The 20,837-nt window shown below is 58.6% G+C and overlaps 8 protein-coding genes across 8 annotated transcripts; 4 read left to right on the plus strand and 4 right to left on the minus strand.

Moving 5' to 3' along the window:
• Window positions 1-341: 341 nt before the first annotated feature.
• On the minus strand, window positions 342-2,717 carry BKCO1_7200024 (ap-2 complex subunit beta; the record flags this gene model as incomplete). Its single annotated transcript, XM_020278829.1, has 5 exons — window positions 342-1,380; window positions 1,431-1,859; window positions 1,908-2,272; window positions 2,326-2,401; window positions 2,455-2,717. 5 exons carry the CDS (start codon window positions 2,715-2,717, stop codon window positions 342-344), a joined length of 2,172 nt encoding a protein of 723 aa, XP_020126037.1.
• Window positions 2,718-3,268: 551 nt separating this feature from the next.
• On the plus strand, window positions 3,269-3,901 carry BKCO1_7200025 (er membrane duf1077 domain protein; the record flags this gene model as incomplete). Its single annotated transcript, XM_020278830.1, has 2 exons — window positions 3,269-3,536; window positions 3,591-3,901. 2 exons carry the CDS (start codon window positions 3,269-3,271, stop codon window positions 3,899-3,901), a joined length of 579 nt encoding a protein of 192 aa, XP_020126038.1.
• Window positions 3,902-4,415: 514 nt separating this feature from the next.
• BKCO1_7200026 (an1 zinc finger protein) lies at window positions 4,416-5,421 on the plus strand (the record flags this gene model as incomplete). The annotated part of the gene is made up of 2 exons (XM_020278831.1): window positions 4,416-4,567; window positions 4,629-5,421. The coding sequence occupies 2 exons, from the start codon at window positions 4,416-4,418 to the stop codon at window positions 5,419-5,421; spliced, it is 945 nt and encodes a 314-aa protein (XP_020126065.1).
• A 714-nt stretch (window positions 5,422-6,135) lies between these two features.
• On the plus strand, window positions 6,136-8,474 carry BKCO1_7200027 (phenol hydroxylase; the record flags this gene model as incomplete). Its single annotated transcript, XM_020278832.1, has 5 exons — window positions 6,136-6,173; window positions 6,232-6,433; window positions 6,499-7,006; window positions 7,145-7,364; window positions 7,424-8,474. 5 exons carry the CDS (start codon window positions 6,136-6,138, stop codon window positions 8,472-8,474), a joined length of 2,019 nt encoding a protein of 672 aa, XP_020126039.1.
• A 529-nt stretch (window positions 8,475-9,003) lies between these two features.
• On the plus strand, window positions 9,004-10,088 carry BKCO1_7200028 (uncharacterized protein; the record flags this gene model as incomplete). Its single annotated transcript, XM_020278833.1, has 2 exons — window positions 9,004-9,366; window positions 9,417-10,088. The coding sequence occupies 2 exons, from the start codon at window positions 9,004-9,006 to the stop codon at window positions 10,086-10,088; spliced, it is 1,035 nt and encodes a 344-aa protein (XP_020126056.1).
• Window positions 10,089-11,362: 1,274 nt separating this feature from the next.
• On the minus strand, window positions 11,363-13,345 carry BKCO1_7200029 (clavaminate synthase-like protein; the record flags this gene model as incomplete). The annotated part of the gene is made up of 1 exon (XM_020278834.1): window positions 11,363-13,345. One exon carries the CDS (start codon window positions 13,343-13,345, stop codon window positions 11,363-11,365), a length of 1,983 nt encoding a protein of 660 aa, XP_020126046.1.
• Window positions 13,346-14,495: 1,150 nt separating this feature from the next.
• BKCO1_7200030 (integral membrane protein pth11) lies at window positions 14,496-15,956 on the minus strand (the record flags this gene model as incomplete). The annotated part of the gene is made up of 1 exon (XM_020278836.1): window positions 14,496-15,956. One exon carries the CDS (start codon window positions 15,954-15,956, stop codon window positions 14,496-14,498), a length of 1,461 nt encoding a protein of 486 aa, XP_020126023.1.
• A 3,179-nt stretch (window positions 15,957-19,135) lies between these two features.
• On the minus strand, window positions 19,136-20,573 carry BKCO1_7200031 (histidinol-phosphate aminotransferase; the record flags this gene model as incomplete). Its single annotated transcript, XM_020278837.1, has 3 exons — window positions 19,136-20,204; window positions 20,257-20,418; window positions 20,479-20,573. 3 exons carry the CDS (start codon window positions 20,571-20,573, stop codon window positions 19,136-19,138), a joined length of 1,326 nt encoding a protein of 441 aa, XP_020126022.1.
• Between the last annotated feature and the right edge of the window lie 264 nt (window positions 20,574-20,837).

Consider the following 20,837-nt stretch of genomic DNA (forward strand, 5'->3'; position numbering starts at 1 on the left):
AACTAAACCATCCGAAGATTCAATATCATTTCATTTGAAGGAGAAAAAGTGAGGGGGAATGGACTCCTGCCTAGTGCCTCTCTTTGCTGCGTCGACCCCCTTCGGCCTAGACGCCAAGTCTTCATCCATCAGGCACCAGCGGTCGGTGGTTGAGCCACCTTCCTAACTCACATCCTCCGACCGCCACCCAGTGAGGCACATTTCGGTCCAGAAAGAACTCCTGTCCAATTATCCTACAAGTCCTAGCCAACACGAAGAAAAAAAAAAGAAAAGGGAAACCCCTCCTGTTGGCTTCATGCTCGGCCACTGCCTTGAGCCCGCTACGGGCGCATCCCACACGCCTATAGGAGCAATAAATCGCCATTGCCAGACCCGACAGCTGGCTGATACACCTGCTGCGGTTGGTTCTGGTTGACGACGTACATGTTGCTCTGGGAACCGGCGACGGGGCTGTTTCCGCCAAAACCGCTGCCGTTTGCGATGCTCAGGGCGCCCATCTGCTGGCTGCCTACGCCTGCGAAGTATAGATCTGCAGCGTCGACTGCGCTCGCCATGTTGCCATTCGCTTCCATTGCAGCGGCGGCGGCAGTGTCGATTGCGGTAGGCACAGTCTGGCTGCGTACCTTGGCGGCATCAGCGGCTGCTTGAACGGTAGGCAGCGTGTGGCGCTGCAGAGCGGGGGAGTCCTGCAATTTTCTCGGGCGGGCGGAGCGGAAGACTTGATTGACAGGCTTGAGGTAGACGGTGGCGAGCGTGCCCACGTTCAGACACATTTCCTCCAGTGTTGCCGGATCGAGTTTCTCCGATTCGGCCGTGATGGGAGGTTTGTCGCCCATGACAACCTTCCTGGCTGTAGCCGGGTCGGACGAGAGCAGCCGCCAGTACATATAGCCACGGTCGCGAAGATCTGGGTTATCGGTCTCTTCTGTAGCCCAGCGCAGGACCTTGGGTACGAGCTCTTGCCCCTTGGTGGGACGTTGGATGAATAGCTTTACGGTGGCAGTGAGCAATGCTAACTGCACTTCGTGAGGTTCCTCGGCGAACGTGTAGAGGAAATCGTCGAGCAGGACGTCCGAGTTGTCGATGCGATCCGCGTACTGCCCGATGACCCAGATCATGGCTGCCTTGGCTTCGGGCTCGTCCAGAGAATCTAGGTTCTCGCACAATGTCGAGATGATGGATTCATATTGGTTGGGGTATTTCCGGAAGATGTTTCTAATAACGACGGTAGCTTCCTGGACGATGTAGGACACCTTTGTTGCAACCAGCTCCAACAGCGTATTAATGCACAGCCTTGCTGCAGGCTCGATCTTGATAGCCAGTTTTCCGATTGCTCGCACAGACTTGCGCACGAAGTCGACATCGATTTCAGTGGCGTACCTAGGAGACCGTTAGCTCGACCTTAGTAGCAGAGGTTAATCTATGCTCACTCCCTCAACTCGGTCAACACTTCCTTGATGTTGCGCTCCGTGGCAAGCATGAAGATTAGTTCCAGCTTTGTCACCTTGACGTAAATCGGATCATTATATTTGCAGAAGAACACGCGGATGTCGTTGCGGAGGACCTCAGGACGGCGCTGCAAGATAAGAAGTGCGTTACGGAGGGCAAGGTATTGGATTTCCGGCCCCTTGGAGAGAAGAGTAACGAGGGGCGGCGAAAGCTTATTACAGAGAGAAGTGATGACCCTCTGATCGGATATGTAGTTCATCAGATAGAGGATGACTCTTATGCATGTGAGAACAACAGCGGAGTTTGAGTGCGATAATCTTGGCGCAATTCTTTCGGCCAGGAGTGCGGCTTCCGCGGTGTCCATTGGAACGTAATTCATCATTGCTTCAAGAATGTAGGTTTGGCCCCATCTACGTCCGGTTAGCAACTTGTTTTCAGTGTTCCAGCGGTGTACTCACTCGGAGCAGTCGGGCAGAATCTGCACAATCTTGGAGGCGCTGGCATAGTCGATTGTGAGCTTTATGCTCTCGCTTCGTTCCCAGATATCCATGAGAGACGCCAGCGCGCTGGAAATGACAGTAGGGTTTTCGTCTCTCAACATGCCATTCAGCCTGTCGATCAGGTCTGAATGCTCGACGAGATGTTTGTCGTGGTCGTAAAGTTTGGCAACGCAAAAAGCAGCCGTCTTCCGCACGTATGGATCACCGTCCTTGAGCAGTTGCTTCAGCGGGTTCAACGTAGCCTCGACGAATTCCCGGACGTGGAGATAGGAAATGGTCCGCAAAGCTAGCGCGCGTACAAGAGGATTGCTGTCTTCCATATCCTGCCACAGGGTTCAGCTTGTCATCCCGAAGCCACAGGGCCGAAAGCGCTCACATTGACGATGATGGGCAATGCCTTCAATGCAACCTCAGGCTTGATGCGCGCATAGTTGACCAGGTACAAGAAGCACCTGCGCCTTTCTGTCAGCACCACCTCTATCCTAGGCTTCCGTGTGTGACTGACATCTTCTTGATCTCGAGGCTTGGGATGTTCATGCAGTTGACGATATCCGGGAAAAGAGCGACCATGTCGTTGTTGCTCATGGTCATGTTGGCGACAATCTTCTTCAGTGCAATCTTCTTGGCCGAATGGTTCTTGTCCTTCTTGCCGCCGCTCTGCAGCTCGAGGCGCAATTCGGCAACCTTGCCCTGTGGAGAACGCAGGTAGTGTAAGTGAGGGCCGTCGTAGGGAAAGGCAGGCATGAACATGAGCGCGGCGGGAAACATGGTGGGGGCGGGCGCTGGGCACGGCTGAGGCTACGCGCAGGCCGAGGAGCGCGTCGCGGGGTGCTGTCGCGGGGGGTGCGGTGCGATGCTGGTGTCGAGGGGGAGACGTACCCGGGCGAAGAGCTTCGCATCCTGCCCACCTGAACTCATAGCTGCGGTGGTGCCCAGAGGCGTGGCTCTACATGCATGTGCTCCCCTCCAAGCTTGTCCCTTTCCCCCTCCAATCCGGTTCGAGGGCCGGGGGACTGTGCTGCGTCCACGTGTGTCTGGTTATCGGAGAAGATGCGTGACCACGGGGGCCATTCCTTGTGTGGCAACGGGTGCGCTGGCTGGGGATCGAGCGAGAGTCGAGCGGAGGAGTCGGAGAGGGCGCGATGGCTGCGAGATGATGATGGTCCTGTGCGAGAAGGGGCCGCCTGCGCCAGCTTCCGCCCCGGAGGCCCCGGCGCCGCCCGCAGCTCCTCCGCAGCCTGCCCGAACACCACCATTTGCACCACCACGCCCGCTCCACGCCCGCTCCACGCCCGCGCCACGCCCAGTCCATCGCCGCCATGTCCGTCGCCCACGCCGCGCCGCCCCCGCCGCCCCGATGGGCCATCGAACTCGGCTCTGCGCCCGCCGCGCAGCCCGCCAAGGCCAGCGTCCCCGATCCGCCCGGCTACACGGCGCCGCAGCGGCAACAGCAGGGCAAGAACACCAAGGTTGCCCAGACCGCCGCCCGCAAGCCGCCCTCCACCGAGGAGATGGACACGCTGAAGCTGAAGAAGGCCTGGGAGCTTGCCATTGCCCCGGCCAAGCAACTGCCCATGAGTGCCGTCGGTGCGCAGTCTTTGAGGTCCTCTGCATCCGATCGAGGCTAACTGTGGCTTTCAGGCATGTACATGTCGGGGAACTCGCTCCAGATCTTCTCTATAATGATGGTCTTCATGCTGTTCAAAAATCCAGTCAACGCCATCATCAACATCAACCGCACCTTTGCCAACTTCGAGACTCCCGGCACGTCGTCGCGCCTGCTTGGCGTCAAGCTCATCTTTGTCGCCACGAATTGCTTAGCCCTTGCGCTTGGGATCTGGAAGGTCAATAAGATGGGACTCTTGCCCACCACGCGGAGTGATTGGCTGGCCTGGGAGTCGGAGAGGCTACCACTGGAACGGGCACAGTTCCTGGGTTGGGCGTCGCAATGATTTGCAAGCTGTTTGTCCGAATGACGGAATTGACGTTCAAGAATGACACGTTGGAAGCGGTGGTTTTGGCGGCTCGGACATGCGACAGGGTCTTGTTGCGCCAGCGGCCTTCAGCCGTTGGGTTGATGTGAGCAGGGCAAAACAAGGGTGCAAAGTGGAACGGCTGAGTGCACCTTGATATTGAGATCTGCCGGCGACGGTCGTACACGAAACATGATTGAGCAATTGCGAATCCGGTACACTTGAGGGCAACCGGTTCAGATAATCTTGAAGCATCTTCCGAGTGCTACCGCCTGGAGCTAGTTTGGGGGCTGTCGCACGTGTTCAGCCTTACGGGCGGCGATCGGAGTCGGCTCTCTGGGCCCGGGTTTAACGCTTGGCTGGTACCGCCCCGTTCTGGCATCTTCCAAGTCCCCCATGATTACGCACCGCGCAGCAGCCTGACCTCCAGCAAGCACTGGCACCTTCACTTGACTACACCACCGTATAAATCGCGTGCGCTCGTACACTCAACATGGCAAACCCGTCTTCTTCTTCGCACGATTCGGAGCCGGAGAGCTATACCAGTATGTCTGTCGGCGACGTGGAGGCTATTGGCGCCCACTGCCAGTTCGCCTTCTGCCACCAGCTTGACTTCCTTCCATTCCGCTGCGAGAGCTGCAGGGGGTATGTTCGGATACCTTATGTGCAGTCTCTTTCCGTCCGCAAGCTGACCCTCCGGTTGCAGCACGTACTGCCTCGATCACCGCACAGAGACCGCGCACAAGTGCACCAAGGCTGGTGCATGGGCGCGCGCACGCCGTGAAGCCTCGTCCACTCCATCATCGACTTCCTCGACGCCGAAGCCCAACATCCTCACACACGAACAACAATGCTCGTCGCCCGTTTGCAAGACCCTCGTCAACACCTCGCTCAACCCTGGAGTGCACTGTCCCGACTGCAACCGGCAATACTGTTTGAAGCACCGCATGCGGGAGGAGCATGACTGCGCGAAGCTGACGCCCCTGGGCGCCAAACCCGCGTCGCAAAAGGACCGCGGGCTTGCGGCGCTGGAGAAACTCAGGGCGTGGGGCATGAGCAAGAAGGCAGCGGCTGCAGACACGTCGAGGTCGAAGCCGCTGCTCAGCCGAAGCAGCAACTCACCGGCGGCTCGCGCGGCGGCGATCAACAATCTCAAGAAGACGGCCAAGGGGGACGCCAAGCTTCCGCCGGAGAAGCGGGTGTACTTGCATGTGGAAGCGTCGGCCGATACGACGACCGCCAAACACCCCACGGGCGCTTTCTTCTACAACACCGAATGGAGTGTCGGCCGAGTGCTGGACATGGCGGCGAAAGCGTTGCAGGTGGAGAACGTCAACAACAGAGGAGACGGGGAAGAGAACAAGCTGCGCGTCTTCCACGTCGAAAGCGGGAAGTTGTTGGACTTTAGTGACAAGGTCGGCGCTTCCTGTCAGACAGGCAACACCATCGTGTTGCTCAGGGGCGTCGGACCGCCAGTGCCGGATTTGATCCAGGTGTAGGCCTACGTACTATCGTCGATCAGTTGGGGTCGGAAACTTGGCATTGCCCCGTCATGGCTGTCAGGGTCTTACAAGAAGCATGGGTTTGGAGTTTTGGTGCGAGACTTGAACCAGCAATATTGCTGGATGTGCAGGATACCCCGAGAGTCTCTCCGGTTTTCCTATATATATGTAATGTGGTCACGCCAGATCGTTTCATAATTGGCAGAACAGAACTACGACTTCCTCCGTCCTCTCGGTCAGATGATGTGTCATTGGCGGTATGCATGGGCCGAGCAGGGAGAAGGCTGAGGCGCTCGAGGTACCGGTATGCTGGGCTCAGCTCCGATGTGCAGCAGTCTGGGAGCATTCAGCCAATCGAACGTCGGCAAACGAACAACAACTGGGCTGCTCTAAGAGCAACTCCATCGCGAGAAGCGGCCAAACAGAACTGGCAGAACTGGCTTTGTCAGGATGAACTAAGCTGCTCCGAAGCCCCCACATCTATCTTCCCCGCAATACTAGCTTGCCTCCCACCTTCCGCGAGTACCGAACCACATGCCCGCCGCACTGCCCGCGAACATGGAACCTTTGGCCGTGCATATTCGCATTCTATTTAGATGCCCCGCCGCCGTGACCCCTTCAGCTTTCCGACACACCCCCTTCACACCTCTTGCTTGGAAGACACTCCACACACTCTCCCCATAAGCATCACCGTTGACCAAGGCCGCGGCAATGCCTGCACCAACGATCTCAGAGACAAGATGCGATGTGTACGCCCATTGCTGCTCTAATCACCTCGCCACAGCCTTTCTAACACTCTATTTGTAGTCTCATCGTGGGCGCCGGCCCCGCTGGCCTCGTGACGGCCGCTTGGATGGCGCGTTGCGGCATCGATGCCCGCATCATTGACAAGCGGGGTACCAAGATTTTCGCCGGTCAGGCTGACGGCCTGCAATGCCGTAGCCTTGAGATGTTCGACAGCTTCGGCTTCGCACACCGGGCCTGGCGCGAAGCCAACCACATGCTGGAGGTGCGGCAGCTCCAGCCGCCGGGAAGCTGTAGATGGCCGAGGAGAGCTGACGAGAGCTTACGCAGGTATGCATGTGGAACCCGGACGAGAAGGGCATTATCCGACGCTCTGATAGGGTGCCGGATACGCCGCCGGGCATCTCCCGCTTCACCGAGTGTGTGCTGCACCAGGGCCGCATCGAGCGCTTCTTCTTGGACCACATGAAGGAGCACTCAAACATCGAGGTCGAGCGTGGTGTTCTTCCCGAATCCTTGGAGATCAACGAATCACTGGTTGATGATGACTCGGCTCATCCACTCGTGGTCAAGCTGCGTCACTTGTCTAACGAGGAGGCTACGCCTGCACAATCATTGGCTTCTGACGACGTCAAGGCTTCAGATGGGCTGTTCAGGAGCAACTTGTCCCCAGATGACACGGACGACTTGTTGCGGAAAAGTTCGGGAAGGGAGGGCACGTCCGAGATATTGAGGGCCAAGTACATGGTTGGTTGTGACGGCGCACACAGCTGGACCAGGAGGCAGTTGGGCTTTGAGCTGGAAGGAGAAGCAACTGACTACATCTGGGGCGTTCTTGGTAAGGTGATGCCAGAATCAGTGGGTGTCCTCTGACGACGGATGCTAATTACGATGCCGGAACAGATGTTGTCCCCATCACCGACTTTCGTAAGTGCCGTTGACTTAGCAATTCAGGGATCCGTCTGACTCGAAACAGCGGACATCAGGAACCGTTGCATTATCCACAGCGCCAATGATGGGAGTCTCATGGTGATTCCTCGGGAGAGGGGCCTCGTTCGCCTATACATCCAGCTCAAGGAAGTTGTTCCTGACGCAAGCGGGAGGGCGGACAGGTCAAAAATCACCCCCGAGCTTATCATCAGGGCGGCACAAAGGATCATCAGCCCATACAAGCTGACTTACGACTACTGTGAATGGTAAGCAGGAAACAAAAGCGGCACGTGATGCGAGGCTCATGCTAAAAGACGACTACCAGGTGGACCGGCTATCAGATTGGACAGCGAGTTGGCAAGAACTTCGACCTCCACCAACGCGTCTTTCTTGCAGGGGATGCTGTCCATACGCACAGCCCCAAGGCAGGCCAAGGCATGAACGTCTCCATGGCGGATGCCTACAACCTAGGTTGGAAAATCGCCTCTGTTGTCAAGGGTCGCTCACCGCGCACCATCCTCAAGACCTACCAGTCTGAGCGCCGCCGCATCGCCCAGGACCTGATCAGCTTTGACCACAAGTTCTCTCGTCTCTTCAGTGGCCGGCCAGCAAAGGACATTCTGGACACCGAGGGGATCAGCATGGACGAGTTCAAAGAGACGTTCCGCACAGCGCACATGTTCACCAGCGGCCTCAGCGTCGACTACGGGGCCTCGATGCTCGTGGCCAAAGCTGGTAGCGCAGTGAAGCAGGGCGACGGCACTGACGTACCGGCGAGCCAGGCGAGCACCAAGCAGGTGGTCGGCAAGCAGCATCTGGCAACCAATGTGCCAATGGGCAAGCGGTTCCCCAGCTTCAAGGTGCTGAACCAGTCAGACACGCGGCCGTGGCACCTGGCCGAGCGCCTCCCGGCAGACGGCCGTTTCCGCATCATCCTCTTCGCGGGCAACGTGCTGTCTGGCGGGCAGAAGGAGCGCATCGACAAGTTTTGCGCGGCTCTGGATGCGCCGGGCTCGTGGCTGCATCGCGTCACGCCGGCGGGCCAGAAGATCGACTCGGTGGTGGAGATTCTGACGGTGCACAGCGCACCGCGCCGGGAGACGGAGCTGCTACGGGACTTCCCCAGCCTGTTGCATCCATTCGACGAGAAGAAGGGCTGGGACTATACGAAGGTGTACGTCGACGACGAGAGCTACCACGAGGGCCACGACCACGCGTACGAGAAGTACGGAGTGGACGGCGAGAGAGGCTGCGTGGTGGCGGTCCGGCCGGACCAGTATGTTGGCTACGTCGGCGAGCTGGAGGACGTGGGCGAGCTGGCGGGGTATTTCGGCGGCTGCTTGCTCGACGCGCGGGCGACGGCGGGTGTGGAGTAGCGAAGGGCGCAACGGGGCGGGCGGGCGGGGATCTAAATATAGGCAAAAGCACTTGAAACGCTCGGTGGCCACCCGCCCCCACGATGTGCTGCGGTTGGTTGCGGAGCTGAACAGCGTACATGGCGGGAGTGCCGCAAATAGCTGCAGCAAACAGGAGCGCCTTGGCCGGACATGGAGGGCGCGACGCGTGCCGGGCCTTGCAGGACGTAGGTACTACGTAGGTCGCGCGGCGTCGGCGTCGGCAGCGATGGCAGCGATGGGCCGTGGGGGCCGAGACGCTGGACCGGCCTGGCGCTTGACCGCACGCCGTGAATGGCGCAGCCCAGCGCGAGCCGCAGACCTGACGATGCCATGTAGGGGGGCTGGGGCCGTCCATGTCCCGCTATATTGCAAGTCTCCACCCGCGCCGCACCCGCCCGTCACTCGTGCCCGCCGCTCGCTATTTCACTGATCCTGCACGCCTCTTCAGCCATCCCATCGTTCTGTGCTGAAGCAGATGTATGCCGCGTCGTCAGTCTGAGCAGGCGCCATGGTCAGCCCCAGCCAGCGGTCCAGCAGCACCCGCCTGCCGTTCTCGCCGCAGCCGCAGCCGCAGCCGCAACCGCACCGCTCCAAGATCGTGCGCTTCCGTCGCAAATGCTACCTCTCGCTGCTGTCCGCATGCATCCTCGTGAACGGCATCCTCTTGCCCGCGACCACCGGCCTCATGGCCCACATCCTCGCCGTCACCCATGACCAGGTCTCGCAGTACGGCGACGACTTGAAGCGCGGCAGTTCCTACCTGATAGCCGCGTCGGGCGCCATTGGACTGCTGGACGCCTGTGTGCTGTTCGTCATGTCCCTCATCCGCGACGACATGCCCTTGAAGTGGAACTGGTCCGGAAAGGAAAAGGTGAGCGGTGGCCTTCCCAAATCGCCCCGTCCCGTGCTAACCAGCTGCAGCACCGAGAGTGGAAGCTCCCCATCCATCGCATTGCGGCTTTCGTCGCACTCGCCGCCGTCTTGCGCGGAGCCGCCGCCGCCGCCTACTCCAACTACGACTACTGGGAATCCAAGCAGAGCGTCGAGCAGAATCTGGGAAGCAACGGCACCTACTACACCCCGGAAACCTGGATCTGCACCGGTGCTGCCAACAAAACCATCATCGAGGGCGACCACCCCGAGTACAAATGGATGTGTCGCGAAGCCCAAGGAGGGCGCTACCTCTCCATATTGACCACCATAATCGCTGCCATCACACTGATCTTGGTTCTCTGGAGATGGCGTCGCCGAAACCTCGACAGGCAATACCAGCCCGTCGCCCACAGCCGGAGGCCGAGCGACATCATCCCTTTCGGCAGCGTCGAGAGTGGCCTGGGAAGCGGGCGGAGTTCGCAAGGCACGCGTTACCACAACCCCTCTAGTGTGGGCACTCCCCCGGCACAGCCTCAAGAAGTCGTCGGAAGGGAAGTGTACGAGATGCCCGCGGATTCAATCCATGAGATGGAGCACCATCCTATGGTGCGCGACTCGGATGAACTCTCGATTCAGGGAGAGCCCAACGAGTATTTTGCACCCGACGACCACAGGAACGGCCAGCGGCGTCGGTGTGGTTCTGACGAAGAAGGAAAATGAGGCTCTAATTTTTTTTTTCGGCTGCAAGGCCCTCCAAGCCATGACGAGGCTTCGTTGCACAACTACCAAGCCGAGAATTCGCGAGTTACCTGAGTCCTAAATCTGGGGGTACACGGTAGCACTGCGTCTGCCTCGCTGGCGCAAGCTTAATCAGCTTTCAGCCCCAGTCTTGCAAGGATGCAGGAGACGGTGCAAGGACCCGGAGAAATTTGGTCGAGACCGCCCTCTCGTATGGCGGCCTCTCGGTTCTGGTGCTACTAGAAAATATGGCTGTCCAAGCAGCACAAGGCAGGATTCAAAGCCTTTTAAACGAAGAGCACTGCCATCGCCCACTTCTACCGCCCTCGCGAATGCCAGTCATCCAAAGCTCTCGATTTTGGCCACTTGTACGACAGGCATTTGTTCACTTCTCAGCCCCCCGTTGGAACGGCCACCAGGCCCGTGGACCGACAGTGTTCTGGAACTCTCCGCGGACGCAAGTGGCCCCGCCCTTGGCAACACCGCATCTAGCTTGGTCGCGTCACTTGAATAACGACAAATGGCTGTAGCGAAGGCCTAACGAGCTTTTAGTCTCGGAGAAGAGGCAACAAACATCCAAGGCTGGTAGCACCAGCTCTTTTTGACGCATCCTTCAGGATCTATTTGACTTCACACCGACGCCTGTCCACCCCCGAAGCTCTAGTCTAGCGTCAACGGCATCGGTCCTACTGCCACCAATGCACACAGTTGTGGAACAAGTTCGTCATCGACGTCTGGCTCGTCTTCAACAGCACTACCTACTCTAGCGCCTATTTTTACATCCGGGGTTGATACGAAAGTTCACTCTGGCGATTTAACGCTGTGATCATTGTTATCGTAGAACGGCATGACCGAAAAAAAAAAGAACCCTTTTCTGGATAGAGGCTGTCTGGGTGTTTCTGTTTGCCTTCAGGGCTTACTAGATGATGTGGGGGGCATTAGGCTTGCAAAAGCCCTGAGAGGATATTGTGAACTAGTTTGGGCGGTACAAACACATTCGCGTTGACGGAAAATGGGTTGGGCATAGGGCGTTGTTTCGAATCGCGGATATACCCATGATAGGTTTCATCATTAATCATTCCCTTCAGTTTTCGATGTCGGTTTCACTTTCTTGAAGGGACTACGGGCGCTTTCGAATGTTGTTAGGGGTAGTAGTTCATGTACTCGTTCTGAAGTAGGTAATCTTTGCTCCGCACAAACAGGCCATGATCGTGAAAGAACCCTCTTCCTCTTCCCGCCTCCCCCACCAGCCGTGTTCAATCCCACCAAAAGCTCACCGAGAAGCTCGGCGCCAGACTCCTCACATAATGCCACCAACCCTTGGGCACGTACAGCGCGTCGCCGGGCCCCAGCACCGCCTCGAAGCAACCCGTCACGCCGGCGAAGTCCGGCCACCTCTCCTCGAAGTCGAAGCGGCGCATCTTCAGGTCCTCCCCCTTCGCCCACGCCTCCGCCTCCGCCTCCGCCTCCGCCTCCGCCTCCGCCTCCGCCTCCGCCTCCGACGGCCGCCCCCCAGCTCCCTCCTCCGCGCCCTCGTCGGGCGGCGATGGCGACCAGCGGTCCCAGCCCTCGAGCACGGCCATGGCCTCGCCGACGTCGACCTCGCTCGTGTTGCCCATGTCGACGCCGTCGGGGCCGACGCCGCGCGGGTAGAGGCGCGCGCGCTGGCCCGGCGGGTAGAGGCGGACGTACTTGCGGCCGACGGCCTGCGCGAGGATGTTGTGGTACGGGTCCGTGTGCAGAGGGGAGACGGTGCCCGCCGGGCCGAACCACGCGTTGAGCAGCGGGAAGGACGGGTGGCCCGGCGGCAGGGGCGGCGTGGCGTTCTTGGTGGTGGGGGGTCGCGTGGGGACGGGCGTGGCGTAGTAGCAGTAGTCGGGGATGGCAATGTCGGCGCGAAGGGAAGGGATCTGGGCGAAAAGGTCGTGTTGGGCGAGGTAGCCGGTTCGGCTGCTTTCGTCGTCGTCGCCGTCGTCGTCGTCGCCGCCGCCGCCGTCGTTGTCAGACGCTTCGTCGTTGTTGCCATCTTGGCCTTCGTGCCGGAACATGTACTTCCGCATGAATTCGCCAAAGTTGATGATCCCCTGGCCCCAGCCCTCGTCGGTGTAACTTCTACCAATCTCGATCGGTACAAGGCGTCGTCCTCCAAGTGTCTTGCGCATGAGGTATTGCGGATTGCTCCATCTTCTGGACGGGTCTGATATCGCAGGCCAGTGATCCAAAGCGCCTGTGATGATAATAGGCTCGGGAAGGTCTCCGAGCGAATTCTCGTTTGTGGAGTTCGGAGACCCAGCTGCAGTGTTGAGATGGGCTTGGAACGCCTCGAGGCTGAGATTCTCATGCCTGGGGATGGGATTCCGAAGAGGAGGGGCGCGGACAGTAGAGCTCGGGAAATTATCTGGCATATTCCACCCTGAGCTGCACTTTCGGTGACTGTAATCGCCATCATTTCCCCCAGACCCCTTTCGCCGCTTTGCTGGGCGTTCGCGCGCTTCTTCATCTTGCTCCAACATCCTTTCCAGCATCGCAAAAATCCATTCACAAGTGGCCTCCCTGCCCACGCCTCCCGCGAGAATCAACGCCATGTCCACCAGCCTCACCACCTCCGTCACCCAGTCACCGGCCTCCTCTTCATCATTTTCCAAGACCTCCCCTACCCTGGCCAAGCTCCCCTCCACCCATGCCCGCAACCAACACTTCCGCACGTCCTTAAAGGGGAAGACATGAATCTTCTCATGCGCCACCCGCATCACCTTTGTAGGATTCTGCGGGAGATCGTTTAGTACAGGTGGATCGCACTCCCGCACCACGTCAGACACGGCAAGCGGCGCGTTCAGATGGTCGCGGAGGAGCGCCGCGACACCGGACCGGGTGAGAGGCGCGGGAAGGACGTGGACGGGCGGGGGGGGGCGTTGGTCCGGAGAAGGTTCCGGGGCCACGCCGGGCTCATCAGACGGCGTCATCTCAGCGCATGCCGTCGTCTCCTTCGCGCCTTTCGCCAACGCAGGGGAGCGGGCAGACGACGAGGCGGCGGCAGCCGCGGCGGCGTGCATGGCGGAAAGGGCAGCTGCCACACCGGCAGACGTGGCGTTGGCGGCAGCGGAATCACCCTCAGGGCCTTTGTCCAGCCAAGCGTCTCCCTCTTCCTCACCCGCTGTCGTGGGCGGCGGCAGTCTCAATGGCGCCCTGCGCGACGGTGCTGTCTCATCCGCTGCTGTTGACGGCGAGCCCAACGCCATTGGCTCGCTTGTGTCGGGCAATAGGAGCCTTGTCTCGCCTTGGGTTGGTGCACCAGCTGAGCTTCTAGAATAGGTTGTTGAAGTCCGGAGAGAGTAAGCTGAAGATGTTCGAAGCTAGGGTTGGTATGGATACCGCAGGATTCAAGGAAGACGGTGATAGGTCGACGAAGCGAAAGGGCAAGTCATGTCATGCATGCATGAAGCTATGGCCATCGGGCGGTTCCTGCGCCAGTGCGCCGGGAACCTGAGTTCGACGACCGACGTCAACCTGACAGTCAACAGCCGACGCTAGGCAGTGGTAGCCGGGGGTGGTCTGGCGGGTCAAGCCCGAGAGAAAGCGAACACAGCAGTGCCGCCAGCCGAGGCCATGCATGGAAGCGGGGATCTGGGGCAGGGACAGCCATGTCAAACCCAAACAGGAAGCTACTCGATATGTGTATTGCCATGCTAGGCCCTTTCCGAGCCGTCTGCACGGCGTGCTGCAGCCCGCTCACTGGCGGACCGTCGCCTTACGAGCTGCAATGGCCAGACAAGTCACATTCACCGTCTTTCTCCCCGCCTCCCACGCACGTGCCACGTGCCCCCCTGCGCCTATGCAGAGCTAGAAGGTGCTTCTATGCACCGAGACGTGCCTGAACCACGCGCTTGGGATCAATGCCCAGCAGTACAAGGCAGTCTCGAACAGCTGCATGCCCCAACGCCCTAACGGCTATCTAGACACTTAGGGAAGCATATCTATACTTTCAACACACTGTTTTTGTTATAGCGCAAGGGCTTCGTAGATACTCGTGCTCCAAGTTCTTGCGTCTCGCCACTGGCAACGCGCCACTAGGTTGGAGGGCACCCCCTCCACGGCCCGTCTGCTTTCAACCTTGTGGTTTCATCGGCCCCCTCCGACGCTTCAGCAGAACACCCCTGCAATCCGGCCAGGAACAAGTAAAAGCAAACCGTGAACTCCTACCACTGGCGGACCTTCCGCAAGTCCGCATTGTCCTCTCATGGCCACATAAAAGTCGTTAAAAGTCCGCGCCAAGAAATATTGTACAAGCAAAATTCGACCTCAGAGTCAGGGATATCGTGCAAGAAAGAAGTTCATAATAATAAGGGAAGCAAGGGGTATATCATAAGAGATGCCACGGGGCAGAGAAAATCAATGTATCGAGTCATCTTCCCTCTCTTCGGCCACAACGTTCCCCATGTCTTGTAGTGACGCGCGGGCCTGCGGACGACAAGGCAAATGGCCCTGGGCTGCTGTTGGCGGAGCATTGATTGAAAGCGGACTAGTAGGAGAGGGATCGCGGATGCGTAGTACGGGCGAGGACGTTGGCGAAATCCCTGATGTGTCATCTGAGTCTGGCTGTATTTGCTCAGACGCTTCGTTGCCACTGTTGCCCAGGAGTCCACCGACATCCTGGAGTGACTGACGGGTTTCGTGTCGACCCAGCTGTGGTCCAGCAATGCTGCCCGGAAGATGCAAGGTCGATCCGCTGGAGCGGATCTCGGCATTGCGCGGGGTAAGTTCGTAGCACTCTCCCTCTGCCACGGAAGGATGCTGCGACGAACGTCGGCCTGGAACCCTGAGACCACCTAGATCCTGAAGGAGCGCTCGAGAGCCGCGTCTAGGCGTAGTGGCAAAGTCTTGCGCAACCGTCGTACTGGTGGGGGAAGGCACTATAGAGCTTGGCGTTGATGAATTGCTGGGGTCCAACAGTCCACCCACATCAAAGAATGAAAGCCTTTGTCTCGAAGCAGTTTGTGTTTCTTTGGGACTTGGCGCAGGGTCGTCCAGTACGTCGTATTGTGGGTCTGACTCCTCGCTGTCTCTGATACTGTCGTGCTTGGGGAACTGCCATCCTTTTCCGTTCCCAACAAATGACGGTTTTCTGACATGAGATGGAGGCGAGGCAGGAGGCGCGACAGGGGCAGGACGCGGTTCGTGGTTCTGCGCTTCGAGATCCTTTGGCATGCGCCAGCCCATTTCACGGATGAGATCCTCAACACTGCCCATGTGTTGAGAGGTGATGGTCGGTCTCCGCTGCGAAGCTCGGTCGATGCTGTCCGATACCGAACCCAATTTGTACTTCTTCGTCTTCTTTACGCCACGATCCCGCAGAAAAGACCCCAGAACAATGGCGTTGGAGACGGACGCTGCTCCGAGGATTTCACTTGAAGCAAACACAGTGCGGTACTGTTGTCGTCCGTGGTGTTTGATGACCTCCGGGATGCGTACTCCGGTGATGCAGATAAGGATAATAGACATGGAGAACAGGAGGACAAGCCGGAATTTGCGCTTGAAAGGTATTGCTGACTTGAGAACCATAGGGATGGGAAAGCAAACCAGTAGGATATCGGTGGTGATGTCGCAGACTCCCATGGTGATGAGCTGAGCGTAGCCGGTCCTACACTGAGGCCCTGGATCCGGGACGACCTGCCAGTAATGACTGAAGGGCCGACATTCGCCCAGTGTTGCGATGACTATGGCAATGAAAGTGGCCACAAGGAAGTAGCGGATCCATCGCAGAGTGAGCTCATATTCACGCCTCCAGAAAGTCTCGACCATTCTCGCGAGGAACTCGCAGACTCCGAGCTTTGCGGTCCAGATGCTGCACATGCGAGGAGCTTGATTAGCAGCTGCAGCGCCAATTGCCGGCAGTAGTGGCAGGGATGTAGCTTACAATGCAGCATAGCAGATGCGCGAACACAGCACGAGCCTCGAGCCGACCTCACGCATCCAGATATGGTGGGGATCAGTAAGGTTTGATGTGTCGACATTATTGGTGCCGTAGATCAGGATGACATGCACAAGGCCCATGCGCACAAACAATGGAATGATGCTCAGGGCCATGACCTTGTCCTCACGGAAGAAGCGCTCAGTGCGTACGAAGCGGCCGCACAAGCGAAACAGAATGATGACGAAGGAGAAACATGTGCACCACCAGCTAAATAGCAGCGTTGGATGGTTTTCGGCGCGGGTGCGCGGCGCGGGAGGCGGGCTGTCATAGAATGAGCGGGCGATGAGGGACTGCGGCATGGCGGCGCAGAGCTCATCCCCTCCCCCGAAGAGGGGTGGATCGGGGTGGAGTGCGGTCTATGTTGAGGGCGAGCGGTGTCGTGTCGCGTACGCGGTGCAGCTCGTCTCCACGGGGCGATATGGTGTCGAGGGCGATGCGGTGCAAGCATGGGCCTGCCTGCCGCTCGGCTGGAGGCGCGTCAAGACTGGCTGGCGAATTGGCCGGGCGGAGCAGCAGCTGTGACGCAGCTGTGAGGGTGGATCGCGAGCAGTACAACAAGGGCAGAGGAGCAAGAGGTGAGGGCGGCGCCGGGCGGGACAGGCAGTAAGTAGATAGACAAAGCCACTATCAGACCTGAAGAGGCGCGCCCGTCCGACGAGCGCGATCTCGGGCGAGCTGGGGTGCGGACGTGCGGGACGTGCGGACGTGGGCAGGCTGGGGTCCTCGAGGCTCGGTTTGTGGCTTGGGGCAGATAAGGCGCTGCGCCGAATTAACGGCCAGCTCGCTTGGATGCTGCCCATGTTGGTGGCGACCGCGGGCGCCCACTCCATGGCTCTGGCGTGCATTCCTCTGCCGCGAACAACGGCCAGGCTGCGCGCAGCAGCCACAGCAGCAGCCGTGGCCTCGCGCATCCGCGCTCGGCGGCCTGGCGGTCCTGGCAGCGGGCGGCGTTTCCCGCCATGGCGCCCAGCTGCAAAATGTGCGCGGCGCTAGCCCGCCCAGCTCTTGGGCGGACGCGAGCGGGTGTGCTTCCTTCGTGATCTGCGCGGGTGGGGGCCTGGTCGTGTTGCTGTCCAGCAGAGGGGTGATGAGCGGGTGGGAGGCCAGAGACACAACGGCTACGATCTGGTGGACCCTTCTTTTCGCCGTTCGGCGCCGCTGCAGCCCACCTCCACCTCCACCTCCACCCCCACCGATCCTGGCTGCGCATCAACTGCCGTTCCATCCCCATCTCACCTCCATCAACACCGCCAACTGCCGCCAGCGAGAGTGCGGAGATAGTGGCGGATGCACAGAGCAAAACGAAGGCTGCGGCGGCGGGGGCCGCGACCGTGTCAGCCGATAAATGCAGACGGGCAGGCACAGGTTTGGGACGAGTGACGAGCGCGCCAATACGCCTGCGGAACCCAGCTCCGCCGCCACGATACAGCGCGGCGCCGCGGGCTCGGGTTGAACGAATCGGTCACTTGCCATGGACGCACGTAGAACTTCTCAACCCCCTCACGTCACTTATTCCTGTCATCTGCCCGCGCATGCCTAGGCCCCGCCAGCTCTTGGCTCTTCGGCCTCGATTCCCCTCGAGCTCCCTTCCAGCCAATCTCTGAGGCCCACGCCCGACGATACCTTACTCCTCCCCTGCCACTCCCCAACAACATCCCACGCTGCCAATAGACGTCCATGGACCCAATCAGACGGTTCGAAATGCAAACCCACGAGGTCCTTTAGATCACGTGGACTGAGATCCTCGGTCCCAAGCGTTTGTCGCTCCCTATCGTACTTGGCTCGGGTTCGGTTCTGCACCGTACCTGTGAACCCACGTGCCAGCCCAACATAGATAACGCTGCCCGGCAACTGAAAGCCGTTGCTGCTCAGGCCGTCCCTGCCGAGGCGCCAGATAAGTGTAGCAACGTTTTGAGCTTTGGGCCTCGCCCCGGGATTTCCCTCAATTCGCGCGCCTTTGCTTGCAAAATGGGCCCATTGGTGTCACGCAATCAGCAGCAGTCGCAGAGCTTTCGCTTGGAGCCCGCCCGCTCGGGTTAGCTCAGTCGCATGTTTATCGTCCATCAGCCTCACAAAAGGGAAGACTTGCCTCCGAGCCCATGGATGATCAGAAAGCGGAAATCAAATTGACCGGTTGGAAAGTCCGGAGACACGATCAGCGTGGGGGCGACTGGCCTCTAATCCTTCCTTCTTTGTGATGGTCGCATGTCGCAAAGTCGTTCATAATGCCAGCCAGATAATAACCCGAACGAGCTATTGCTTCTATTTTTGTCGCTCCAACATGCCATCCAAACCGCACATCACGACCATCGATCGGCGTAGTTATCATGCAGGAACGCGGGCAAGCCGCGTGACGAGCGCGATGAGGAATGAAACAGTGAATATCCGTCGGCAAGTGCAGTCCCGATGATCATGACTGCGTACTATCTCCGGAAATGGACCTTGTGCTCGTATCGTACATGTTACAAAATGCCTTTGGCCGGCGACTAGGTATCTTCGCGATTCTGCTTCTCGTCGATGATCCTCGGTTCTTTGCTATTGGTTGACGAAGTGTGACCGCCCGTCTCAGTGATTTACTAACGAGCTTAGGTTTTCCAGGCTTGTCTCAACAGCAAGAGTGTCTTACTTTTGGAGTTATCGTCTAGTGATCGTTGTAACAGCCAACAATTTACATATACCTCTGGATGTGTCCTTCAATCATGTATACAAGGTGAGTGCCGTCCTCCTATTCGCGAGACGTGGAAGGCTGCAATTCACCGTCGCCTACCCTGCCATCATTCTCCTGGCGATTTGACCTGAGACGTGTTGTTTTGGCGTGTCACAGTAACATCTTTCTCCGAGTCATTTAATGCGGTTTATCAAGTAGATTTAGCATCTCTATTTTGCGACAGCGAGAACTCTGCTGCTAAGATTTACAGATGACCTGCACGGTTTTACACCTCCGCCCAATAAAATCCTCTATCTATATCAATCAAGAACCTGAGACGCCGAGCCAACGTTAAACGCACTCAACATTTTGAGGATATCCTTTAACCAAATAAGAGTGAAGGAAGCGAGCTCATCCAATCACGTTGCTCGCTGCCTGCTCCCTCTCTGCTTCGTTCACACCGCTGACAGTCTTCTTGCCACTGTAGACACTGCTCAGCACCTGGTGCAAGCTGTCAAGGAAGCGAGAGCACTCGTTCTCAGTGCCGACGGTGATCCGCAGGCAGCCGGTGCAGCCCAGCTCTTTGCCTCTGAATCGCACGACGACGCCCTTCTCCTCGGCGAGCGCCTCGTAAACCTTGAGCGCAACCTCGTTGTCCGGCTTGCCGCCCTCCTCCTTTGGTGCGCTTAGGAACTCTACCAGTAGGAAGTTGGCATCCTGACCGCCCAAGAAGCGTCCGACGCCCGGCACCTTGGGTATCTCTTGCAGCAGCCTTTCACGTTGGTGGAGGAGAGCATCCCTGTGCTTGTGCATCACGCCTAAATGGCGGGACTTCAGCGCCTGAATCGCAACCTGGGACGTGGGATTCGAGATGTTGTATGGCGCCTTCAGGCTGTTGAGGATGCGAGCAATTGGGGCCGACGTGAAGGCAGTGCCGAGGCGAATGCCCGCCAGACCGAAAGCCTTGGAGAGCGTCTGCATCACGACGAGATTAGGCCACTCAGTCGTCCATTGAGCCAGGCTGGAGCCTTCGGCGGCGAAATCGACGTAGGCTTCGTCGACCACGACAATGCCATTCCAGGTCGGGTGCGTCAGGATCTGCTCAATGGCGGACTTGGAAACCAGCGCGCCGGTCGGGTTTCCGGGCGAGCAGATATAGACCAGCTTGATGTTGGCACCCTCAGGCCCGCTGAGAACCTCGTTTATGGCCGGTGCGTCGAGAGCGAAGTTTTGCGAGGCGATAAGGGGCACTTTGACAATTCCCACGTCATTGGTCTGCGCAGACACACTGTACATGCCGTAAGTCGGAGGACATGTCAGGATCTTGTCCTTTCCAGGCACGCAAAATGCGCGCAGCAAAGCGTCGATAGCTTCATCTGACCCAACACCAACGAACAGGTTGTCAGGGCGCAGTTGGGTTTGCGTGTGATGGTTCGTGTTGCGCAGGTCGCAAAGGCGCTGCTTCAACGGAATCTGGTGCCTGCCCCGCTCGTTAGCCCTGCGTTATCGCGCGGTGGTTCGACTGAGCTCACGGGTCGGGATATCTGTTCAGACCGAGGAAGTCGACTTCGATGTTGTCTTCCATGCCATAGACGCCATTCCTGAGCTTTCCGTTTCCCTCAAGAGCTAGACCGGGGCCGTAGGCGTTCTCATTCGCGTCGAGCAGGATGTTGGTGCCATCATCTTTGTAGTCACTGCCTCATCAGCTATCGCGTCGCGTCAGGGAATCGAGTACCAATGATACTGCAACTTACTCGCGGGCGCAGCGGTAGGGCTCAAGCGCGAGGATATTCGGCCTGGCGCAGGTCTCGAGGTTGAAGGCGTTCACACGGGTGCCGTTCGTCGTCATTTTGGCGGTTGGGTGGTGTAGCTGCAAGGTTTGGCGGGGGATGGCTTTTGAAACCATCATGCGTTTCTTGGCCGCACCGATGTCGCTATGACTCAATTGCTCCACAGTGCACTTCACGCTTCGTCATCGCCCCACCCGACGAACATCACGGGGGCCGGGAGAACATGGAGAACATGGAGTTTCATCCAGCGCTACAGCCATACTAGCCGTCGTAGTCGATACAAATCCCCCGGTAATAACGCCCGCCGCCAGTAATCCAACCAT

This window comes from Diplodia corticola (assembly GCF_001883845.1).
Source record: "Diplodia corticola strain CBS 112549 chromosome Unknown scaffold72, whole genome shotgun sequence".
Lineage (NCBI taxonomy): Eukaryota > Fungi > Ascomycota > Dothideomycetes > Botryosphaeriales > Botryosphaeriaceae > Diplodia > Diplodia corticola.